Source organism: Syngnathus typhle, linkage group LG9, assembly GCF_033458585.1.
Source record: "Syngnathus typhle isolate RoL2023-S1 ecotype Sweden linkage group LG9, RoL_Styp_1.0, whole genome shotgun sequence".
In the NCBI taxonomy this organism is placed as follows: domain Eukaryota; kingdom Metazoa; phylum Chordata; class Actinopteri; order Syngnathiformes; family Syngnathidae; genus Syngnathus; species Syngnathus typhle.
This window is the reverse complement of record NC_083746.1, coordinates 8824267-8844065: the sequence shown is the minus strand read 5'-3', so window position 1 is coordinate 8844065 and position 19799 is coordinate 8824267. Positions and strand designations below refer to the sequence as shown.

The 19799-nt window shown below is 40.5% G+C and overlaps 1 protein-coding gene across 5 annotated transcripts in view; it reads left to right on the top strand.

Moving 5' to 3' along the window:
* Window positions 1-19799, top strand: part of epha3 (eph receptor A3) — a 62282-nt gene that overhangs the window by 28118 nt on the left and 14365 nt on the right. For 4 of the 5 annotated variants that reach the window (XM_061287063.1, XM_061287060.1, XM_061287065.1 and 1 more), the window contains exons 4-11: window positions 4581-4736; window positions 6320-6679; window positions 10464-10588; window positions 14049-14211; window positions 14372-14477; window positions 14753-14817; window positions 15685-15810; window positions 17597-17782. In XM_061287063.1, the coding sequence (XP_061143047.1) occupies window positions 4581-4736; window positions 6320-6679; window positions 10464-10588; window positions 14049-14211; window positions 14372-14477; window positions 14753-14817; window positions 15685-15810; window positions 17597-17782 (1287 nt within the window). The remainder of the gene's footprint in view (window positions 1-4580; window positions 4737-6319; window positions 6680-10463; window positions 10589-14048; window positions 14212-14371; window positions 14478-14752; window positions 14818-15684; window positions 15811-17596; window positions 17783-19799) is intronic. The other variant, XM_061287062.1, reaches the window with a different exon arrangement.

Here is a 19799-nt window from a genome sequence, read left to right as displayed (position 1 = left end):
TCTGTAGGCATAAACGCATTCGCCATGCCATGGCAAAGACGAAGTCCACATGTGCTGAGAAAGCACACATTCAAGGGCAATGTGTTAGTCACTGTCTTTTTGTCTCTCTCTCTCACCCTCTTTCTCTCTCTCCCTCTTACACACATGCACACAGTGTCTAAGACCCACTCGGATAGCGAGTTGCTGATTTATAGAAAGGTTTATCCTTCTCTCCGTGACCCAGTAACCGCTGCCCCTGGGTTTCTCTCGTGCACCAACACATGGCGGTACACCCCGTGGTGAGGTGTGTCAGTTGAAGAATGATTTAGCGTCGCTCTGCCCCAACCAGCTGACACACCTGCCTCGACGCATTCCAACCGGACACACACGAGCACACATTGATTTTTATGGATACCCGGGACTTCACTTTGAAAGTGTGACAATGCTACAAGCTAAGGATAAATCAAACGGCCACACTACATGTAAAGTGTAGCATGTCTGCTCTGTTTCCATAGCTTACTTGTCATTAAAATTCCTGTGTACAGTACATTCGTGGCACCAAAAGCAACTGAGGAAGTCCGCAGACAAGAAATACATTGTATTCTTTTTTTTTTTTTTTAATAAAAAACAGCCAAGCCATATGCATTGATGTTGGAGAAATTTCTTCCTGCATTTAGTCTATTGTAAGCCTTCGAAAGCATCTGCAATCAATGTAACCATGTTGAGGAGACAAACAACATCAAATGGGGGAAACAAAACCTGGATAAAATTAATATGGAGGGGTTTTTTGTTGTTGTTATTTCCCCAATAACAGATGCAAACCAGATGGTGAAATATCAGACCAGTCAGTTATGTTGTGGCTTTTAAAACATAAAACCATTCAACCAACAGTACATTAAGGACAAGAGGGGCTTAAAAAAAAAAGTTTTTTAACCTTTTCAACTATAATATACATGCACGAGTGAAAGCCATTCAAGATCTGTCTTGTAGCGCCGTTCTGTTTTTTTTTTTTATCATTAAATGGTCACAGTGGTGTGTACGAAACTGAGGCCTATTAATGAATGTCTGTATGCTGACTGTATGACCGTGTGTGTGCACTGTGGTGACTAACAGCTCAGTGTCTTTCATCGGTCCTGCCATCCACTCTTAAAACCAGTTTGGTGCCGAGTACCACTGTGGGGAATACCGTCATGCTGTCTGAAGTACGATGAGCCGAGGCTGTCTTTAGCATATGGCATTGGCCTCTCTCTTAGTGAGGAGTGTGTGTCGACGCCTGTCAGTGTGTCTTCGCACATACGTGTAAGTGTGTGTGTGTCCTTCAATTGTCCTCAGGTGCTCCAGAAGGGAAAGTGGTATTCCCTGTTGGAATTTTCTGAAGTTGTGTAGGTAGAGGAGCTTCTCCCTCACTGGGACTCAATGTCAGAAGCCAGATGGACCTCTATTTATATGAAGTATGATAATGATGGGGTGGGGGTTAACTCTAAAAAATGTAGACACAGTTGGAAATTTAAATTGTAATATGGTTGCTATTGGAGAGTATCGTGACCCTCGGTACAATAGGACGTGTCACTCTGAATCACCGCGATGACGGCAGCCGCTATGTTTGCTCGGGTTCGGTGTACGAGGACGGTTCAAAGCAGCACAATAGTTGCGTAAAAAATGAACAAAGGCGATGTTTGGTTTGGAGATGTCCGTTTCCAGGGACCGGATCGTGGAATGCGCAAGTGTGTGTATGGGCAAGTGTGCGACCGTTAAAGGGTCAGCCTCACACTACACAGTTCACACATACCCACGTTGATACACAACGCATGTTTTTTTGGGGTGTGGGTTTACAAGAGTTGACTTGCTGCTGTGTGCCGGTTGTCCTGGATTTCCTCACTGACCCGGTTAATCTCTGGAGTGTGGACTGAGTATGAAACGGTTATTGCGTCCTTGATGGATACAGTGGGGAGTTGATCCATGCCTTGCTATGTGTGTGGTTTATAGGACTTGCTCCCTTGTTTTGGCCCACTTTATTGTCCTTCAAACAATAGTAGCTTTACTCAAGCACACACACAATTTAGAAGATTTAATACTAGGGTATCAGGAGAAAACCTTACAAAGAACGTTAAAAGTCGATATTTGAAGCCACAGTTTTTGACTGTGTAACAGGACTTCTTGTCACATCCATCACCATACTATTCAACATTTGTGATTTTTTTTTCACATCACAGTGGCTGTAGGGAAGCTAAGAAGTAGTGCCCTTTTGCTTTTTTCCATTTTATAGACTAAATGATAAATGAGCCGAAGGTGGTACACAAATAGGAAATCAATAGCTGAGTTGTCGCATTGCTCCGCTGCTGTTTGTCACCAGACACCACTCTGAAATTTCAATCACGATTATCAAGACATCAATGATGACTTGGAAGCCAGCTAGGTACTATTTAGGGTATTGGCTCAAGGGTAAACAACTTTTTCTACACCTCTTTGACACCAATCAATGTAAAAAAGGATTATATATATATATATATATATATATATATATATATATATATATATATATATATATAAATACAAATACATACATACATACACGCACACACACACACGAAGCTAGTGTTTTTTTCAGTAGTGGACTTAAACGGACCACCACCCAAAGGCCATATTAAATATTGATGATAGTGACCCATGACCTAGGCTATTGATTGAGCAAATTGCAACCTTATTTATTCATACAAGCGACATATCACATGGCAGCTGCCATTGGACGTGTGCACTTGTGTGTCTGTGATGCCCCTCACGAGTGAATGATGGGATTGTGTTTCAGGCGACATTTTGTCCAGAGCAAAGAGGTACTGTGATATACCCTCGTGAGGGTGCTGGTTCCATCGGTTTCACTGTGAAAACACTCTGCCATTGATTTGATGATTCATCTGTTGTCGTGTGTAGTATTTTATACACAGCAGACATTCAAGACGCGTACAATAAAATGTTGTTAAACTCTACGGACTTCACAGTTGGTGCATACCGTTTTGAATGAGTTGTGTCATCTGAAGAGGTGCTGGGTTTCTGTCTAACTGCACATATGTTATCGTTCTCTGTGCACGCCCCAGCACACACTGCTGGTGAATGTCGGTGGAGCACATGTTGGTTCTATCCTCAATGAGGAGTTAGTTCCTTTGAGTGGAATCTGATTTTACCATCGCCTTGTTTCAGAATCCACCCCCACTTTCTTTCCTGGCAGAGCCACTAAAAAACAGGACTTTTATTATCTGAGTCCAGCTGTTAGGAAAATATTTCTACAGTTGTGGTTAAGAAAACACAACAAATCAGCGGTGTCATATGAAAACTTCATAAGTGAATGTAGGGATATTAATTATCACCCTGAAGAAATGTTATGAGAGTCTCACTGTGCTATTTAGTTCTCATGGTGATCATTCAAGTCTACTCTTACGACAAAGCGTTTTGGATGAAGAAGGTTGACAGTCCTGATTTTCTTCTAAATCTCAATTACAGTAACAGTATTTACCTTAATAATCCACAGTCCAGAACATAACAAGCTGCTCTGTATTTAATTTACTGAATATCATTTTATGATTATAAATTCAGAATAGTCATTTCTAATTCAATGCTAGTATGTAAACCTATGATTCCGAGCCAGTTCAATTAAACAGGCCCAGATTTCACACTAAGTCAGTTTTTTGGGAAATTGATACAAAATCATCATTATGACTGTATTTTTATTTGTTATTTATTTGTTGTAAAATAGGTGCCTTGGCTCACCACAGGTTGGGGAATACTTGTATAATGGTTTTGATGGCTTCAGGAGACTGTATGAGGACTACAATGTGGTTCTAATCCCCTCTGATAGCATTAAAGTCCACGTTTGTATGTCCTGATCTAATTGGACTCAAGCCAAGTTCAAATGCCCACCAAATGTAATAAAATAATCTTCCCTTGGTATCGAGAGGTTAAGTGTTTGGAGAGTACGTGCTCCGTCAAAGGTCAATTTATTGATAAGTGGATCAGATAAAGGTTCGGTTTGGCACCGTGGTGATGTAACGGTAATTCATTTTACCTGTTGTCTACATTTCTGGTTTGTATTCCGTGCAGGTTTTTGCTGACCCGGCGATTATTCTGTTGCTTCGTTTGTGTCAATGGTCGGGGGGGTTCTGACTGTCAAGTTGAATTTCCTGGCATATCATCCTGGAGGGAATGAGGGGGATCTCTTTTCTGGGTGTGTCAGCAAGAATTGTGGTTGTCATTCTAGTAGTAGGATCATATTTGGTCATTTAAACCTGCATTCAACACGCACACCTTACACATACGCGCACACGGAGCAGATTGGATGTAGTGGAGTATTTACTGCAGCGCTGGGACCTTGGTGTGGCAATGTCAGTGATGGATAAGGCAGTAGTGCTATGGGCAGTGTCACTGGCTTTTGCAGGAGGGTGTTATTCTGCTGAGCCGACATATTCTTCTACCTTTCCTGAGGTGGCTCTTACTGTTGTATATGTCTTACTGTATATGTGCATGTGTGCGTTTTAGAAAACACCTACTGATGCTGTTGTACGCTTTCTGTTTGTCACTAATATCCCTCTTTCTCTTTGTTTTGTCCCCAGTGTGCAAGTCCGGATTTTACAAGTCCACACTGGGAAACATGGAGTGTTCCAAGTGTCCGCCTCATAGTTACGCTCACCACGAAGGCTCGTTACATTGTGGATGTGAGAAGAATTACTTCCGTGCTGAGGGAGACCCAGACTTCATGGCCTGTACACGTAAGTAGGCTTGTTTGGAGGTTGTGATCATCTTGTTATCATTCTCCCAAAGTCTCACTGGAGAAAAACTATGACATGGGTGGGAGGATTTTTCAGTTAGCAGTAAAACATAGCTTCATCCAGCCTTGAGGAGTTGATAATTCCACATTAGTTTGACTGTCAATGCGCTTTAGTGTTCCATGATGCTCTAGTCTAAACGATTCCAGATGTTTCTCACTGCGGGTTTTTTCGAGATCAAATAGTAAAATGAAGGTAATTGTGGTGTAATTTGGGGAAACAAAACATTAGACAAAACTATCAGCATTTATGCACAGATTTGAGAATATCAGGTAAGGCTGTTATTGCTGGGTAGATAGTGTCTGAACACATTGAATGTGACTTGGCGTGTTCATTTCAAATTGCTACCCGATGTGCAGTCTCCAGATTGTATTGACAGCTTCTGACTGTGTTAAAATTAGATACATATTTTTTCCCCAATTTTGGGGGAATTTTGCTTTTATTTATGTTGCCAATGTGTGATTTTCTCTTCCTGTCAAAATCTATTGAGAACACCCTTGGAAAATATTAACCTATAATGAAAAAGAAATCCAAGTTGATTGATTAAAAGCTGTTGAGAAAAAACCACATCAAAGAAACTTCTAAACCCGTGGTAATTAATTCACAGATCATCCAAGTTCCAAATGTTTGTTAGTCTGATTCACCCTTTCTCCTCTCAACATGATTCTATTTGTCCTCCTCTGATGCAAATTGATTGCAGATTCATCTTACAAGCTTTCCAAAAGCCGTTCCCCATGAAACTATAAATCAGCCCGTTCCCTCATGTCTGATTACGTATTAATTTATTACCAAACGACTAAGAGAGAAAAGTCATTGATCATGTTTTACCAGTTGCTGGAGAACAGTAGAAAATGCAAATTGACGCCCTCGGTAATGGACAGAATTCTAATTAGTGGAACTGTCATGACTGTTATTACCCAAACGCCATCTGGTCAGCTGGCCGGATTTGTTATCTTTTGGGGCAGACAAAGGCTGGAACATTAATTATTCAAAGAGGTGAGGGTGAGGATATTTAGAGTTTTCCCTTTACATTAATTGTAAATTTTTCCAATGACAAAAATTAGTTGCCCACAAGTAAAATGGTGGAATAAGACACCAAAAGCCCTAAATCGAACCCAAAGATAATATGCCTGTGAAACATTTATAAACTTGGCTCTAATTGAAAATTACAAAATAATAATTATTCTATACAAAACAGCACGACACAAAGACCACCGTCTACTTTTACAGCAGGAATAAAGATTACAGATGATGACCTTTTCTGTTGTTGCCAACACAAACTGTAAAAATCCTGGCCTTGTAAAAGCGGAATTCAAAACTGCTGAGCTGATGTATTGGCTTACATCGCGCTCATAAAATGGCGGTGAGTGGATTTGCCATTAAATGTCATTTGCTTTGTACAGCTCTCCTTTTTTCCCATCATCTCGTGACTTTCCTTCTGCTTTTGCTTCCTTTTCTCATCCTGTGTATCCGCTGACCTCTTGGTTTTCTGCCCTCCACCTCATGTCCTCTTCTCTGATCACCAGGCCCTCCCTCAGCTCCTCGTAACGTTATCTCCTCCATCAACGAGACCTCGGTTATCCTAGACTGGAGCTGGCCGGAGGACACAGGTGGCCGCAGAGACCTCACCTTTACCGTCCTCTGCAAACGATGTCGAGGCGGGGCTGCGAACGGCAGCAATGGCGGCAGCCCGCGGTGTGATCCCTGCCGGAGCAACGTACGCTTCATTCCAAGAGCCACGGGCCTCCAAAACACCACCGTGACCGTAGGAGACCTGCTAGCCCACACAAACTACACGTTCGAGATCGAGGCGCAGAACGGAGTCTCGTCGCTGGCGCCCAAGATGAGGCAGTATGCCGCTGTCACCATCACCACCAATCAAGCCGGTGAGACGTTAGAACAGATGGTGGATCATACCAGTCAAATATTCTATTTCCTCGGCAGCAATGTGTGCTGGGGTGTATTTCACAGGCATGCCAAATGTATTTCTCTGCCACTCTTAAAACACATTAGAAAGACTTCTTGTTTTTCCAAAACATATTAGAAAGCCTTTGTGTTTTTCAAAACAACCCAAAGTAGTAACATATGCAACTTGTGACTACTTCACTTAAGTGTTTATGTGTTGACAGTCTCACACGCACTTGACTGTTACCAAATTATTTCTCTTATGTGGTATATTAATTTACAGTATGTAAAACATATACTAAATTCTGGGGGAATCACAATAATAAAGTCAACAAATGAAAGAAAAGACAAAACAGAAACCAGACATTGAAACCATTACAAAGCCACCATTTGTCTAAGTATTCATCAGATTCACAGTCAGGCAATTATTCTTGAAGGCTTGTCTGGAATGGAAGGTTGGGTCAAGGGGACCTACACTTAGCCAAAACAACTGTTTTTTTAACTAACTCATCTGGAGTATTAACGTTTTGCTCAGTGCTAAAGACAATCACATCTCTTTATTTCAATTACATCCAGCCAAAAAGTCTCGGTCAGGGATGTGACTATGTATCCCTAAGCTCAACTAAAACACCCACTTTATAATCATTGCTGCAGGTGGTGCACTGTGTGTGTGGTATACCTTTAGTAGAAGGTCATATGAGGACATGTGTTTGAATATTTTGAGAGGAAATGGGTGCAACTCTCCCATTGATGCACATGGGAAGTCCCCCTTGAGAAACAATAGCCGCCCAATTGATACAACCATTAGGGCTACTTCACAGCAATTCAGTGGTTACACGATATAAACCAAAACAATGCAGGGGTGGACCAAATTAGGAACGGAAGACAACAGCGTCTTATTATATTCCATATTTGGAAAGCTTCGAGTTCACGCATTTATTGCTTTAATATTTGTCTGCAACGGCTGTGTAGATGATATTGTTTAGACAATACCGGCTCAGTTTAATTTCTTTTCCAAGATATTATTTGTTTTGTTATTGCAGACATAGCTTCTTATTTACTGCATTTTTGGTATTCTTATTGTAGTTATTGATTCAATTCTGAGACCGAGCTGCCCAAGAGGCTCCAAGAAGTCCTGTCTAAACAAATACTGTGTTGTCTATTTACAGCTGTGTGGCAAGCCTCTTATAAATATCACCGAAAATTATATATCTTCCTAGCGTCCTCCAGCAACCGTCTCTTACTTTGTGATGACACACTAGGATAGATATCTGGGTCATGAGCAGCAGGACAGAGGAGGGAGACGGCGAGGAGTCACGAGACACAAAGGAGCCTTAAAAAACTGCACGCTATCTAAATAGCGTGACGACTGAAGACTGTCTTTGCTCAACCCTTCTGGATACAGAATGACCCGGATGACATTTGAAGTGATAACTTGTGGCAGAGGCACAAAGAATTACACTTAAATACATTAACATTGCGATTTTTTATGGAGCGCCTTCAATTTAATGTCTGTGTTGAAATACTCTTGCGCTAATCATAAACGCTTGATGCTCAGACGCTACGGTATAATCATATTCAATGACTGGAGCCTGACATCTCAGAAATGAAAATGTCACCCCTTTTACAGGCAACCTTAGAGTAACAATAGGCTCCTAAATCTGCCATCCGTTTAAAAAAAAAAAAAAGGTATCTAACCAGAGATACTACAGCACCTCTCAGAAGAATACAAAGAAACTGAAATGAAATATCTATTCATCTATAGTTTACTTTTGTTTCGACAATTATTTCTGATAACGTGCACGTTTTTGCAAAGTTGATGATTAATTACTATTGTCAACAACCCATTGTTGGAGTCAACCTATCACAACCCACATGAGGCCAACACATGGAACGATTACGCTCTATTCAATCGTGTGGCGGCAATCAAATGGTGTGAACTCGTAAAGTTGCAAAGCATTTATATGAATGTTTGCTATAATTATATCACTTGGTCCCATCTGGGTTATATTATACATGATAAGGACCAGACTTATTTTAAATGACAGGACATGGATTAGTAGCACTTAGATGTTCAGATTTTGTTTGTGTTTATTCTTGAATGTGTAACTTAACTGAAGAGGACACATTTTTGACTGTGTGGGCTTAAGCGGGACTTTATTATCATGTTTTATCATCTATGTGGACTGTCAGTGGTACTTCTTTTTGTATATTTTATTTGAAGTGCGCCTATCAATGCTGAAGGCAGCAATGTGTGCACGGAATACAAACAACTATTCGTAAGTCGGCGTCAAGAGACGGCACTTTAAACATTGTTGATCAACACATCGAGATGCAGGCAGAGAGACACGCTTTGAAGCTGAAAGACACTACGCACTCCACCTGACATACTGTATGCACGTCCAGAGAATATCTCCGCCTGCAGCTGTGCACTCTTCGTTGGCCCTGGGAGTTTACAAGGATTAAATATGTCAGTGCGCCAGGCCTACCTGATCTAGTCACACATCGAGATGCCAAAGAAGTTAAAAGATGGATTAAGTGTTTCCCTGGGTAGTAGCAGTGTGTCCGGGCAGTGTTGTCAGATAGATTTCCTCCTCTCATCTCTTTGCCCTCGAACTCATGGTCATCGTAATGTTGACAAAGTCTTTGATCTGCAGTTTTCTCAAATAGTACGTGTAGTGCTTCATTGCAACAATATCGGCCTGTCACATTGTGATTTTTCAATCAAAAAAGTCAGACGGGCAGGTTTTTGATTCCATAGCTTTGGCAGAGGTATAAGGTTTTGCATTTTTGAGCAAATCAGATTTCCATATAAAGTTTTGGAAAATGACCGGGGTAATTATAGACATTATACACTTTTAATTATTATTTAGGTATTTTTACAAGGTTTTAATTTACTGTAAGTCATGACTTCATGGCAAGTGTATATGAATTACAGTGTGCTCTATGACAAGTAAACCTATAAGTGCCACTTAAGACTTATTAAAGGCATCTCAGGCCAGTTTTTAAACCATTATTGGCCTGGTGTAGCAGCTAAATCGTAAACTTGCGTGATAGACAAAAACAAGAGACAACAAATTAAGTATTTTGCAGTAGACAACCCGAAAGAAGCGGGGAATAAAAAACAAAAAAGGGATCCAAAGCCAAGACATAAAGAACTTGAAGTTGCCCTGAAGCTGCTCAGACACACAAAATCATTACCACCATAAACTGTGGTGCCAATAAAAAGCACAGCCTCACACTACTATCAGAACCGGGGGGAAAGGACGAGTGGGCGGTATGGAAACAGATTCGCCCCATCTGGATTCGTTATAGAAAAAAAAAGACGAAAAAAACTGAAGCAGAAATACACTGGGGTATATGCATGGGAAGACAAAAACACACACCCATGCCCACAAAGGCACACTCTGTGGCTTTACAATACCAATCAACCAAAGCTCGAACATTTCAAAGACAAACATGTTTTTTCCTGTGGTCTAATAAAATTAAAAGTCAATGCTTTAGATGGAGAGCGAGCCCCGGAGCTGCCTGGCAATTAGAGAGAAGTTAAAAAAAAAAAAGGGAAATGAGAATGTAGAAAGAAAATTACTAGAGTAGGACCATGTGACCATACCGAGGTGTATAATTGTTGAGCAAAAGTGGAGAATAAGGAAAGAAGAAAAAGAAAAAATGTAAATATTTATATAATATGCAACACTCGCGATTGAACTTCCACTGAACCTCTATCTCACATGCTCTATTTTTCTCTGTGTTTTTCCAACCCAGCTCCCTCTCCAGTAATAGTGATCAAAAAGGAGAAGACATCCCGGAATAGCGTTTCCTTGTCTTGGCTGGAGCCAGAGAGACCGAACGGCATTATTCTCGACTACGAGATCAAATACTATGAAAAGGTTGGTACTTGATAACAGTCTCACTAGCACCATGTGCTGTTAGTGTCAAATAAAATGTCTTCATGACCCGACTTCTTATTTGTTCTAAATTTCAAAACTCATTTCGCTGGCTACTTTCATCTATTAAAAAATTCTAAGGCAAAATTTACTGTAATTGACAAAATAAATAAATAATAATAATAATAACAATAAATAAATATACAATAGTTCCAAATGAAACAGAAGGCACTTAAAACACCTGTGCAATAAAACTACAAATTCCGTTTTCGAGTATCCCAGACAGTAGCATGAAGGTTAAACTATAGTAAAGTACGTTTATATCTTAATATAAGGCATTAATACAAATTTAAACGATTCTTGTGTTTCGGCAAATTGCACGATGTTATCAAGGATATCCAATTAAAATCAGCCCAAAACTTCCCCACCTGCTTTTGTCACCAGTGAACCCTTCATATCAACTTCTCATTCCTCGTCTTGTCATCTTTATCATGTTTTTCTTTGCATTTGGGGATATAACTCCCTTTTACTTACTCACCTTTTTCATGTTCTGCCTTTCATCTTGTCCTCCCCTTTTCCGAAATGGAGTTTTATGTCAGATAGTAAACGGGGACCTACGTTCCTCCTGTGAGGGGAAATTAGCACCGAATAAATTACACTGGCTTTCAGCAGCCCATACGACGCCATAGCTGACATTTGATGGTGAAATTAGCCGTTGATGCAAGTTTAGTCATTCGAAAAGATTCACTGAGTGTGCGTGAGCTTGTGCATGTGAGCGCGAGAGTGAAGAAAGTGCATGCGTGTCCCCAGATCACAGTTTGCTTCAGTGCCAAGGCGGCCCCTAATCTCTTGATTAGTAGGCAGACAGAAGCAGTCTCCTCTCTAAACTCCCGTTCCCTGCTCAGCCACCCTTACCTAAGATGCTAATACACGGCTGGAAAACAGCGAGGGGAAAAGTTAATGACTGATACTCTGCTGTTTTTTTTCTTCATTCACACACACCACTAAGCCACAAGATGCAAATTCATTACAAAATGATGCAGAAATGAAAAGGTGGGTTTTAAAGTTAAGTAAACCGCAGGGCCTTTTGGATTAATCCGTGTTAGGGGACGTATAAGGACAGCCGCGCAAAGTCACTGGCTGCAGCCTTGAAACGGCGACGAGTGATTTTGAACTTCAGACAAAGGGTTCTTCCATGCACATGGGTGGTCAAGGACACCAGGAAGGGGGATTCCCTGAAAAAAAGGTTGAGGTGAAATCACAGGCTGAAGGCCGTATCAGAGCGCAGTTTTTGAAGACATAAGCACAAAGACACACGTTTAAAAAAAAAAAAAAAGGATGGAGAGAAAGACATGAGGCCATAAAAAGGCATTTTAGGGTGGCACTGTGAGTTGCTGGGAAACCTGGAAGTGTTTTTCACCATTAATGGTACTTTCACAGATGTTACCCAAAATGCCACAAGCGCAAAGACACTGTCATCAAAGACGTTTGGCTTCAAGCAGGTCAAAATCTGGATGTCCTTTTCCTCTTAGCCTGGAGGACACAATTGTCCGTAATGTTCAAAGGCAGCAGTGGAATGAAGAGTCATTACACATCAGCACATTTAATGATAGTTTCTACAACTTTGCTTGATCGCTCTTGAAATAGTTTAATGGGTATCGTTTAAACAGATGCACTTTATCAGAGATAAAGCTTTTTAGATTTATGAATGGAATCATCCCAAAGATGTAACTTGTATGGCGTGCATGGACCTTGAAACAGACAGTTTATCATATGTGACAGGGGTTCAGATCTGGCCAAATGGTTGTTGCACATTTCTTTTTTATTTTCAGATTTTTTAGCTACTGGTCTGTTAAGACGATGCATCGGAAAATTACAAACATTTAATGCAGGCTTTGTTGAAATCAAATTTAAATGAATTTGGGGCTTGGATGATGTCTTTTAGCTCCAGATGTATGAAAGTAGAATTCAAATAATGACTTTGCCTTTGCGTTACATTCTTGTGGTTTTCCAACTTGGATTCAATGTAAAATATTTAATATGTTCGATTTTATTTTGTGATTTCATTATTGTTTCAACCAAAGTGGGCCCTTGTGCAGTTGTGACCGCACTACAGTTCTTGCACATGTTATCAATGCAATCTCAGGACCTTCACATGCGCAAGTTTGCTGTGTTTATTTGGTCTTGCATGGAAGGAATCCTGTTTAGCATTTTTTTTTTCCGTCTGTATGTTTATACAAGCAATAATTTTCTTCAGCTTTGTTTAGATTGCCAAAGCGGCATTACGGCAATAGTGGTGATCTACGGTGCTCTGCTGAGACGCACATGGACACCCCATAATCACAGTATGCCATTGCTATGCTTTACTTCCTCACACAAACACACACACACGTGCACAAACACACACACAGGTCATCTTACCACACCTGTGTGTGATTTTAAAAGGGATCCCATGCTGTCCTGGCCATTGAATGGTGACAAGCCGTGAGTGGATTTATAGTTGCGATGAGGAGTTATCCTGATGCAGGCCTGCTGTATCAGTTACCTCCTCACACACATACCAGTTTAAAAAGCTTTGTGCGCTATAAAACTCTAATCCACCCCCATTACCGGGCGTGAAGTCCTTTCAAAATGCCCTGTCTGTGTGGCTTTTAAATGAAGGCCTGTAAATAAACCGGTCTGTAGAATTAGGGTTCAACTCTATCTTGACAAGATTTGGACTTTAATGCTTAACTTAGTTTTAAAACATAAGGGTCATTTTGTGGCTTGTTAAATGAATCCCATTTAGGTTGGTTGATCTTGTTTTATCTTCTGCTATTTATTTAGTTGTAGTGAATTGCTCTAATAGTTTCAAGATGAGAAGGGGCAGGAGGCAAGGATAGAGGAATGGGATATGGGATTAGTCTAATGGGCTAGTAGGTATTCCTAAAAATGGTATTCTGCTACAAATGGGTGGGGGGGAAATAGGATAACTTCAAATCTGAAATTATTTGTGCAACAAATTGACTAAATAAAATTGAGTATTTAAAAAAAAACGTTTTTTCAATGTGGGACAAGGTGAAAGTCAGAACATAAACTTAGAAACCCTCTCCCCTTAACTTAATATACATGTTAATGTATTCGTCAATCAATTCTATCATCTGAAAAATGTCACGCCATAGAACTCAAATATAAGTGTGATTTTCATCTCGTACAAGATTCCACATCTGGTTGCAAGGTGAAGACTCAGTTTTCTTGCATTGCTTTATCAGCGTGGATCAGCAGGAGAGAAGTCGTAAAACAGAGAGGCCATAATTCATCAGATAAAGGCAAAGCTGTCAAACTGTCTGCATTGTTTGGGTGTGTGCGCTTATGAAGGCCCACACTCTCGGATGACACGCTGCACATGTTGTTTTGATTAATATTTAGACCCAAGGCTATGTATTTCATTTCTCTCTCTTTATTTCTACTTCGTCCGCTATAGGAAGAGCAGGAGACCAGCTACACGATCCTTCGGGCCCGAGGTTGTAACGTGACTCTGAATGGTCTCAAGCCCAACACTGCCTACCTGCTGCAGATCCGAGCCCGCACAGCGGCCGGATACGGAGCCAGCAGTCCCAGTTTCCAGTTTGAAACCAGCCCTGACTGTAAGTGGTAGATAAAATATGGTCTCCAGAATACAGTTTTTAAACCAAGTATTCCAACAGACAGCGTGTCCATTTTTCGGAAATACCTTTGCATGTGTCATATTTTCTTTTTGCTGGCGTGAGCACACATCTCACGTCAAAGTCGCTTTGTGTCTTTCAGCAGCCTTCTCCATCTCCAGTGAGAGCAGCCAGGTCATGCTAATCGCAATTTCCTCAGCAGTGGCCATCATTCTGCTCACTGTGCTGCTCTACGTCTTGATTGGGAGGTTTGTCCACATTTTGGCACAATCCTTTCGCATTTTATTGCAAAAAAAGTATGCCTGATCATTTTTGGGAAATGTTATACGTGCTAACCAAACAAAAACTGTATGAATAATGATGAGATTAGAAAGATTAGTTTTTTTCTCTTGCTCTTTGAAAGATCTTGGATTTTGCACTCCTATGCACCCCCCACCCCCTCTCACACACACTAAGCTGGACCAATGAGTGAAGCCTTATTAGACGTGGCACAGCTTCTGACCTTCTCTATTTGGATTGGCAGGTTTTGTTGCCACAGCAAATCCAAACATCCTGATGAGAAAAGACTGCACTTTGGCAACGGCCACCGTAAGTATTGGACTGTTTTTCTTCTTCAATCTTTCCTGTCTCCACTTTACAGTTCACTGAACTCCAATTAGCTGGTTGCATTATAAATTGCTTGAATGTTTCATTCCTATAGATGTTTCTTTCTCACAGTATTTTCACACTTCCAAATAAACAAGGGTCTGATGGGAAATGTTAGTTAGACCTTATTTGTTTATTCTATTGCAGTTTTTCCCAACCATTACTGAGGCAACACATGTATTTAAAAAAAAAAAAAAAAAAGCTCACGGCACACCATCAAAAAAAAACTAAAAAAATCAGTCTCATAGCGGCACTCAAATGTCTGACTCGCTCTACTAAACTTGGGTGAATATATATTTTCCTGCTTCCGATGAAAGTACTAAAATCTCATCTGACTGGTAATTACTGAGTGCTGAGGTAATGCTGAACATTTTGCAATGTGAAAAACATGCCATTCTTTGTCATCTCTCAAAGCCAAAAATAAAATGAACAGTATCAAAATATTTTTTTTTCATCTGGTCAGGATTGAGCTGCAATTTTCCAGAAACTGATCAACTTAGTTTTTTTTTTCGTATTTGGATACGTGCCATCCTTATCATGATTTAAAAACATCTGTAAGGCCGTTGGAACATGTGTTAAAGGGATATTAACTGGCTTCTGCAAAGTTTCTTCATGTTTCCTGTCATGTAAGAAACTCAGTGAGACAGGAGATTACATCATCTTAAAAGTTGGAAGCGACTGATCATATCGTTTTGATTTGATTAAATCCCGACACTCCAAGGATTTAGTTTTTAAACATCCTGAGTATTTATCTAAGAAGTGACAGTTGTTGAATGACCATGTTTTGAGACCTGCTCTTTCCTACTCCAGTGCGTTTGCCAGGTATTAAGACCTACGTCGACCCCCACACATATGAGGACCCCAGCCAGGCTGTGCATGACTTTGCGAAAGAGCTGGATGCCTCCTGCATAGCCATCGATAAAGTGGTGGGAGCAGGTAAGAATCGACACTTCCATCTAACTTCATTCAAATTTAAAAAAATGGCGCACATGCAAGTGCAATGGCAGGCAATGTTAAGTGTGCTGCCGGGAATAAGAATTAATTTCAGCGCCGCAGCCTCTTTAAAGCGTAGGAGGAAAACAAATGATAAATGACAGCAAGTTTGTTGTTGTTGATTCATGTAACCTGTTTTCCTTTTTCTTAATTTTTCCTTCAAGCATCCCGTCTTACTGTGATTAAGGGCTTTATAAATAAAGTTGACTTGACATTCTTAATATTTAAAGATTTTAAATTTTATCCAATTCATTTGAGGTTTATAACTGTGAAATGTTCCCTAATTTGATGTGTGTATACATTTTTTAAAAAATGTACAAATGACAAATGGGAATTGCTAATTGTGGTGCCACACATCTTTAAAAGTTGTTGGCTTTTTAACAATTTAAGATTTAATTAAACATCCACTTCGCCTTGTTGTCATAAATGCCAGTACTTCATCTTTCATGATATTTCATTTTGTCTTACTCTGCTTCATTGTGTGTTAAAAGACAGTACACAGTTTTTTTATTTTGCTAACATGGGACTTTCCCATCAAAGTGAGATATCCAGCTCCACTTAGAACAGGAAGTGAATGAGTGTCCCTAATCAAGCCTTATTAAAATAAGATCTCCACTCTCTGGGGGTGACCACGGAAAGAGTTCCTTTACCCTGTCTGGTGTGCTCACTGCTGGACGAAGCAGAACAGGAAAGCACAGGCATGATGATGTTGGTATTTAGACAGGTTGTAATTATTCTGGCCTAAATTCTTCCAGACCCCGTTGCTTCACGTCCAGATTTTGACCCGTGCTCTATGTTCCAGGGTTACACTGGGAAATTATAGTGTGGACTGGAGGAAGCGCGAGATCTACAAACGTCTTAGCTCTGACATCACCTAGCGCTCCATATGCATATACATTGTCGAGTGCGCATTCTTGATCCACTTGTCTAAAGCTGGGCCAAATCCCTGTAGCCAGCTGCAGCATTGATGGTTGCATTTGAAGCATGCAGTCTCCCTGCACCACTTACTGTATATTGTGCAAAACATACACACACTGGCACGGGATGAAGTAAACACACATATATCCCCTCACCGGCAAGGAATTCTAATCAGAGTCTGTGGAGTCACCTTGCATCCAGTTGGACCAACAGACAATAAAGCTGTGTCAACAGAAGAAGAGTTTTCTTCATTAGGCATTTTTGTTTTCTTTAATCAAGAAATACGCTTATCGTGTAAGTTTAGCGTTTGATCACTACGAATACAGTGTGTCACATTTTCCATCTTTGAAATGTTTAAGCAACGCTCACGCTCAAATTTGCTTTTGTGGGTTTGGGGATGGTAACATGTTGGGTGGTGTTTTTTTTTTTTTCGGTCTTTGCAAACAGCGCATCGCCATGGCAACCATGTGATCAAATAAATTGCTTTCAATTACATTTCTTCCTAAATCCATTTTAGACACTTTTAATTGAAACACCAAGTCTAAAGACAATTGGAAAAATTCAGTTGGAGTTCATGAAAATGTGACCTCTATGAAAGGCGGCAAAAAATGTAAATTCAAAACAGCAGACTTCATGTTTGATTTAGCATATGGCTTTTTGTAGATCTAGGTGAAACGTACCGACCAAGTTTGAAGTTTATAGTTCATAGGGCTTCGTAAATCTCTGTGGGGACGAGACCAATATATTTACAAGTCTGATGTATGTTCAAATGTTGGTGTCTTTTTGTAAAACTCTCTTATGTGACCTTTAGGTGAGTTTGGTGAGGTATGCAGTGGGCGTCTGAAGCTACCCAGTAAGAAGGAGATCTGCGTGGCTATCAAGACTCTAAAAGGAGGATACACAGACAAACAAAGACGGGACTTTCTTGCTGAAGCGTCAATCATGGGACAATTTGACCATCCCAACATCATCAGGCTGGAGGGGGTGGTGACACGCAGTGAGTAAAACGAATTCTTCGTGACACAAAGCCACATTATGGCCTCTTCTGGATTTCCTTTTCACACTCAAATATTTTACTCGTTTAAATGCTTACCGAACAAGACTACACAGGGAAAGATCTGATTTAAGATTTATGTCCGCATTCCACGACACGTCCATTCTCTCTGGAGTCTTTTTACCCATTCTGATCTAAAAACGTCTTTGACAAATGACCCTAAAGTGGCCGACACTTTAGAGAAAATCGCCGCGGTTTTATCGAGTTGCCGCAGTGTAAATCTCTTCAAATCGATGTACTCTGATCAAAGCTATGTCCTTAGTGGGTATAAATCCATATCTCTTGCACGCTCCCCCTCTGGGTCTCTTTATAGGACTATCATCAGCGCACAGAAGGAGTCTTTAAAAAGGAATGAGTGCAAAAAACAAAATAATGAGTCTGAACTTTGTCGCTGAGAAACATGCCTGGCCTCTATCTTTCCCTCAGGCACCAGCCTTGTTAAGAAGCACTGCTCTATAGTGACTAAAACACCAAGAGCCTCTCCTCACTTAATTGTCCTCAATTTTTGCTTTCCCTTGTTTAATCTCCCTCAGTCTAATTCTCTTATTCTCTTGTGTGATCTCAGTGTCCAAATTGCTTCATGCCCCTTTTTAATTCAGTTCATCTGGATGCTTTGTAGAAAGTACTTTTTCCCCCCCCCGGAAAAAGTCAATGCCAGGCCTAAACCTAAAAAAATAAAAATATACCCCATAACTCAGTATGAACCAGTAAAATGTGTGTAATCTTAATACACTGCTCCTCTCTTCTACTGTTTGTGTGTGCGTGCGTGTGCGTGTGTGTGTGTGTTACTGCTCATGTGTGTGTATTGTGAAATAGAGTGAGTGAACATTTGTAGGCATCCACTGAACATATGAGTTGGAGCAGCCCGGGAGCAGGGTTCGATTTTAGGTTCATTTGCTCGGCACACATACAACAGACACGCACACACACACACTTGCAGCCCGATGCGGGTGATTTATTAAGCTGCTCCTGTTAATTCTTAATCCTGAGACTTTCACACCCCATTTACCTTGCTGCTTTTGGGTGATCCACAGGCTGCATATTTTCAGGGACACACACATGCATGTTTGATGCTCATACACACACTCAGTCATCCACATGAGCAGAGCGGCACAACAAAGAGGCTGCAGGGCCTTTATCTTGCCAAGAGAGAGAAGGATGGAAGTGAAGAAGCTTCAAGACATGAGGGAGAAACCTGCGTGTGTGTTCCACTCCGTTACTATGAAGTCGTCCTCTAATAAACGCGGGCATCCATCAACATGTTGGAGGAGTTTGAGCACAAATGTATTAACTGTAATTGTAAAAGTAAGCTTTGTGAGTTTATTGAGATAAAGTATGTTAAATTAGACTGTTCTGAGATCATCATTGAATGAGTCAAGTGAAACAAAAACATTTTTCATAAAAGGGTCATATAATATAAATCTATTGTTAAATTATAAGGGTGGAAAAGTGGTTTCCAGTTTCCAATCTGTGTCTTAACTACTTTGTTGGCACGAAAAAAAAGTGATCAATATACTGAAACAGCACATCATAGAATTGAAACTATGTGGTTTATATAGTTTAGGTTGAAAGACTGCTCAAACAGTAATTGATCTATTCATCAATTCAGTTGCAGCCTGCTTTGATTTAATTAAAGTGATCAATCATCACTGCCATGGGAATGTTATTTCTTTCATGGGTGCTGATCGATTTGTTACATTTAAAACACACTTCCATCACTGGTGGCGCAACCGACCCAGATGTGAGGACAGTTCACATACGATGTGAAAAGGAGAGGGAGGGGGCAATTCATCAGGGTAAAATGGAGATGGAGCATATGGCTCGTGGCAAGTCAAGAGTGAAACAGTGACAACAAAGCCATCTGGGGCACACAACAAGTCTTGACGCCAAGCCTGTTGATTTAACAATGGCTGCTTTAAAAGATGCATAAAGTCCCCCCCCCCTTGTATATAATAAACTT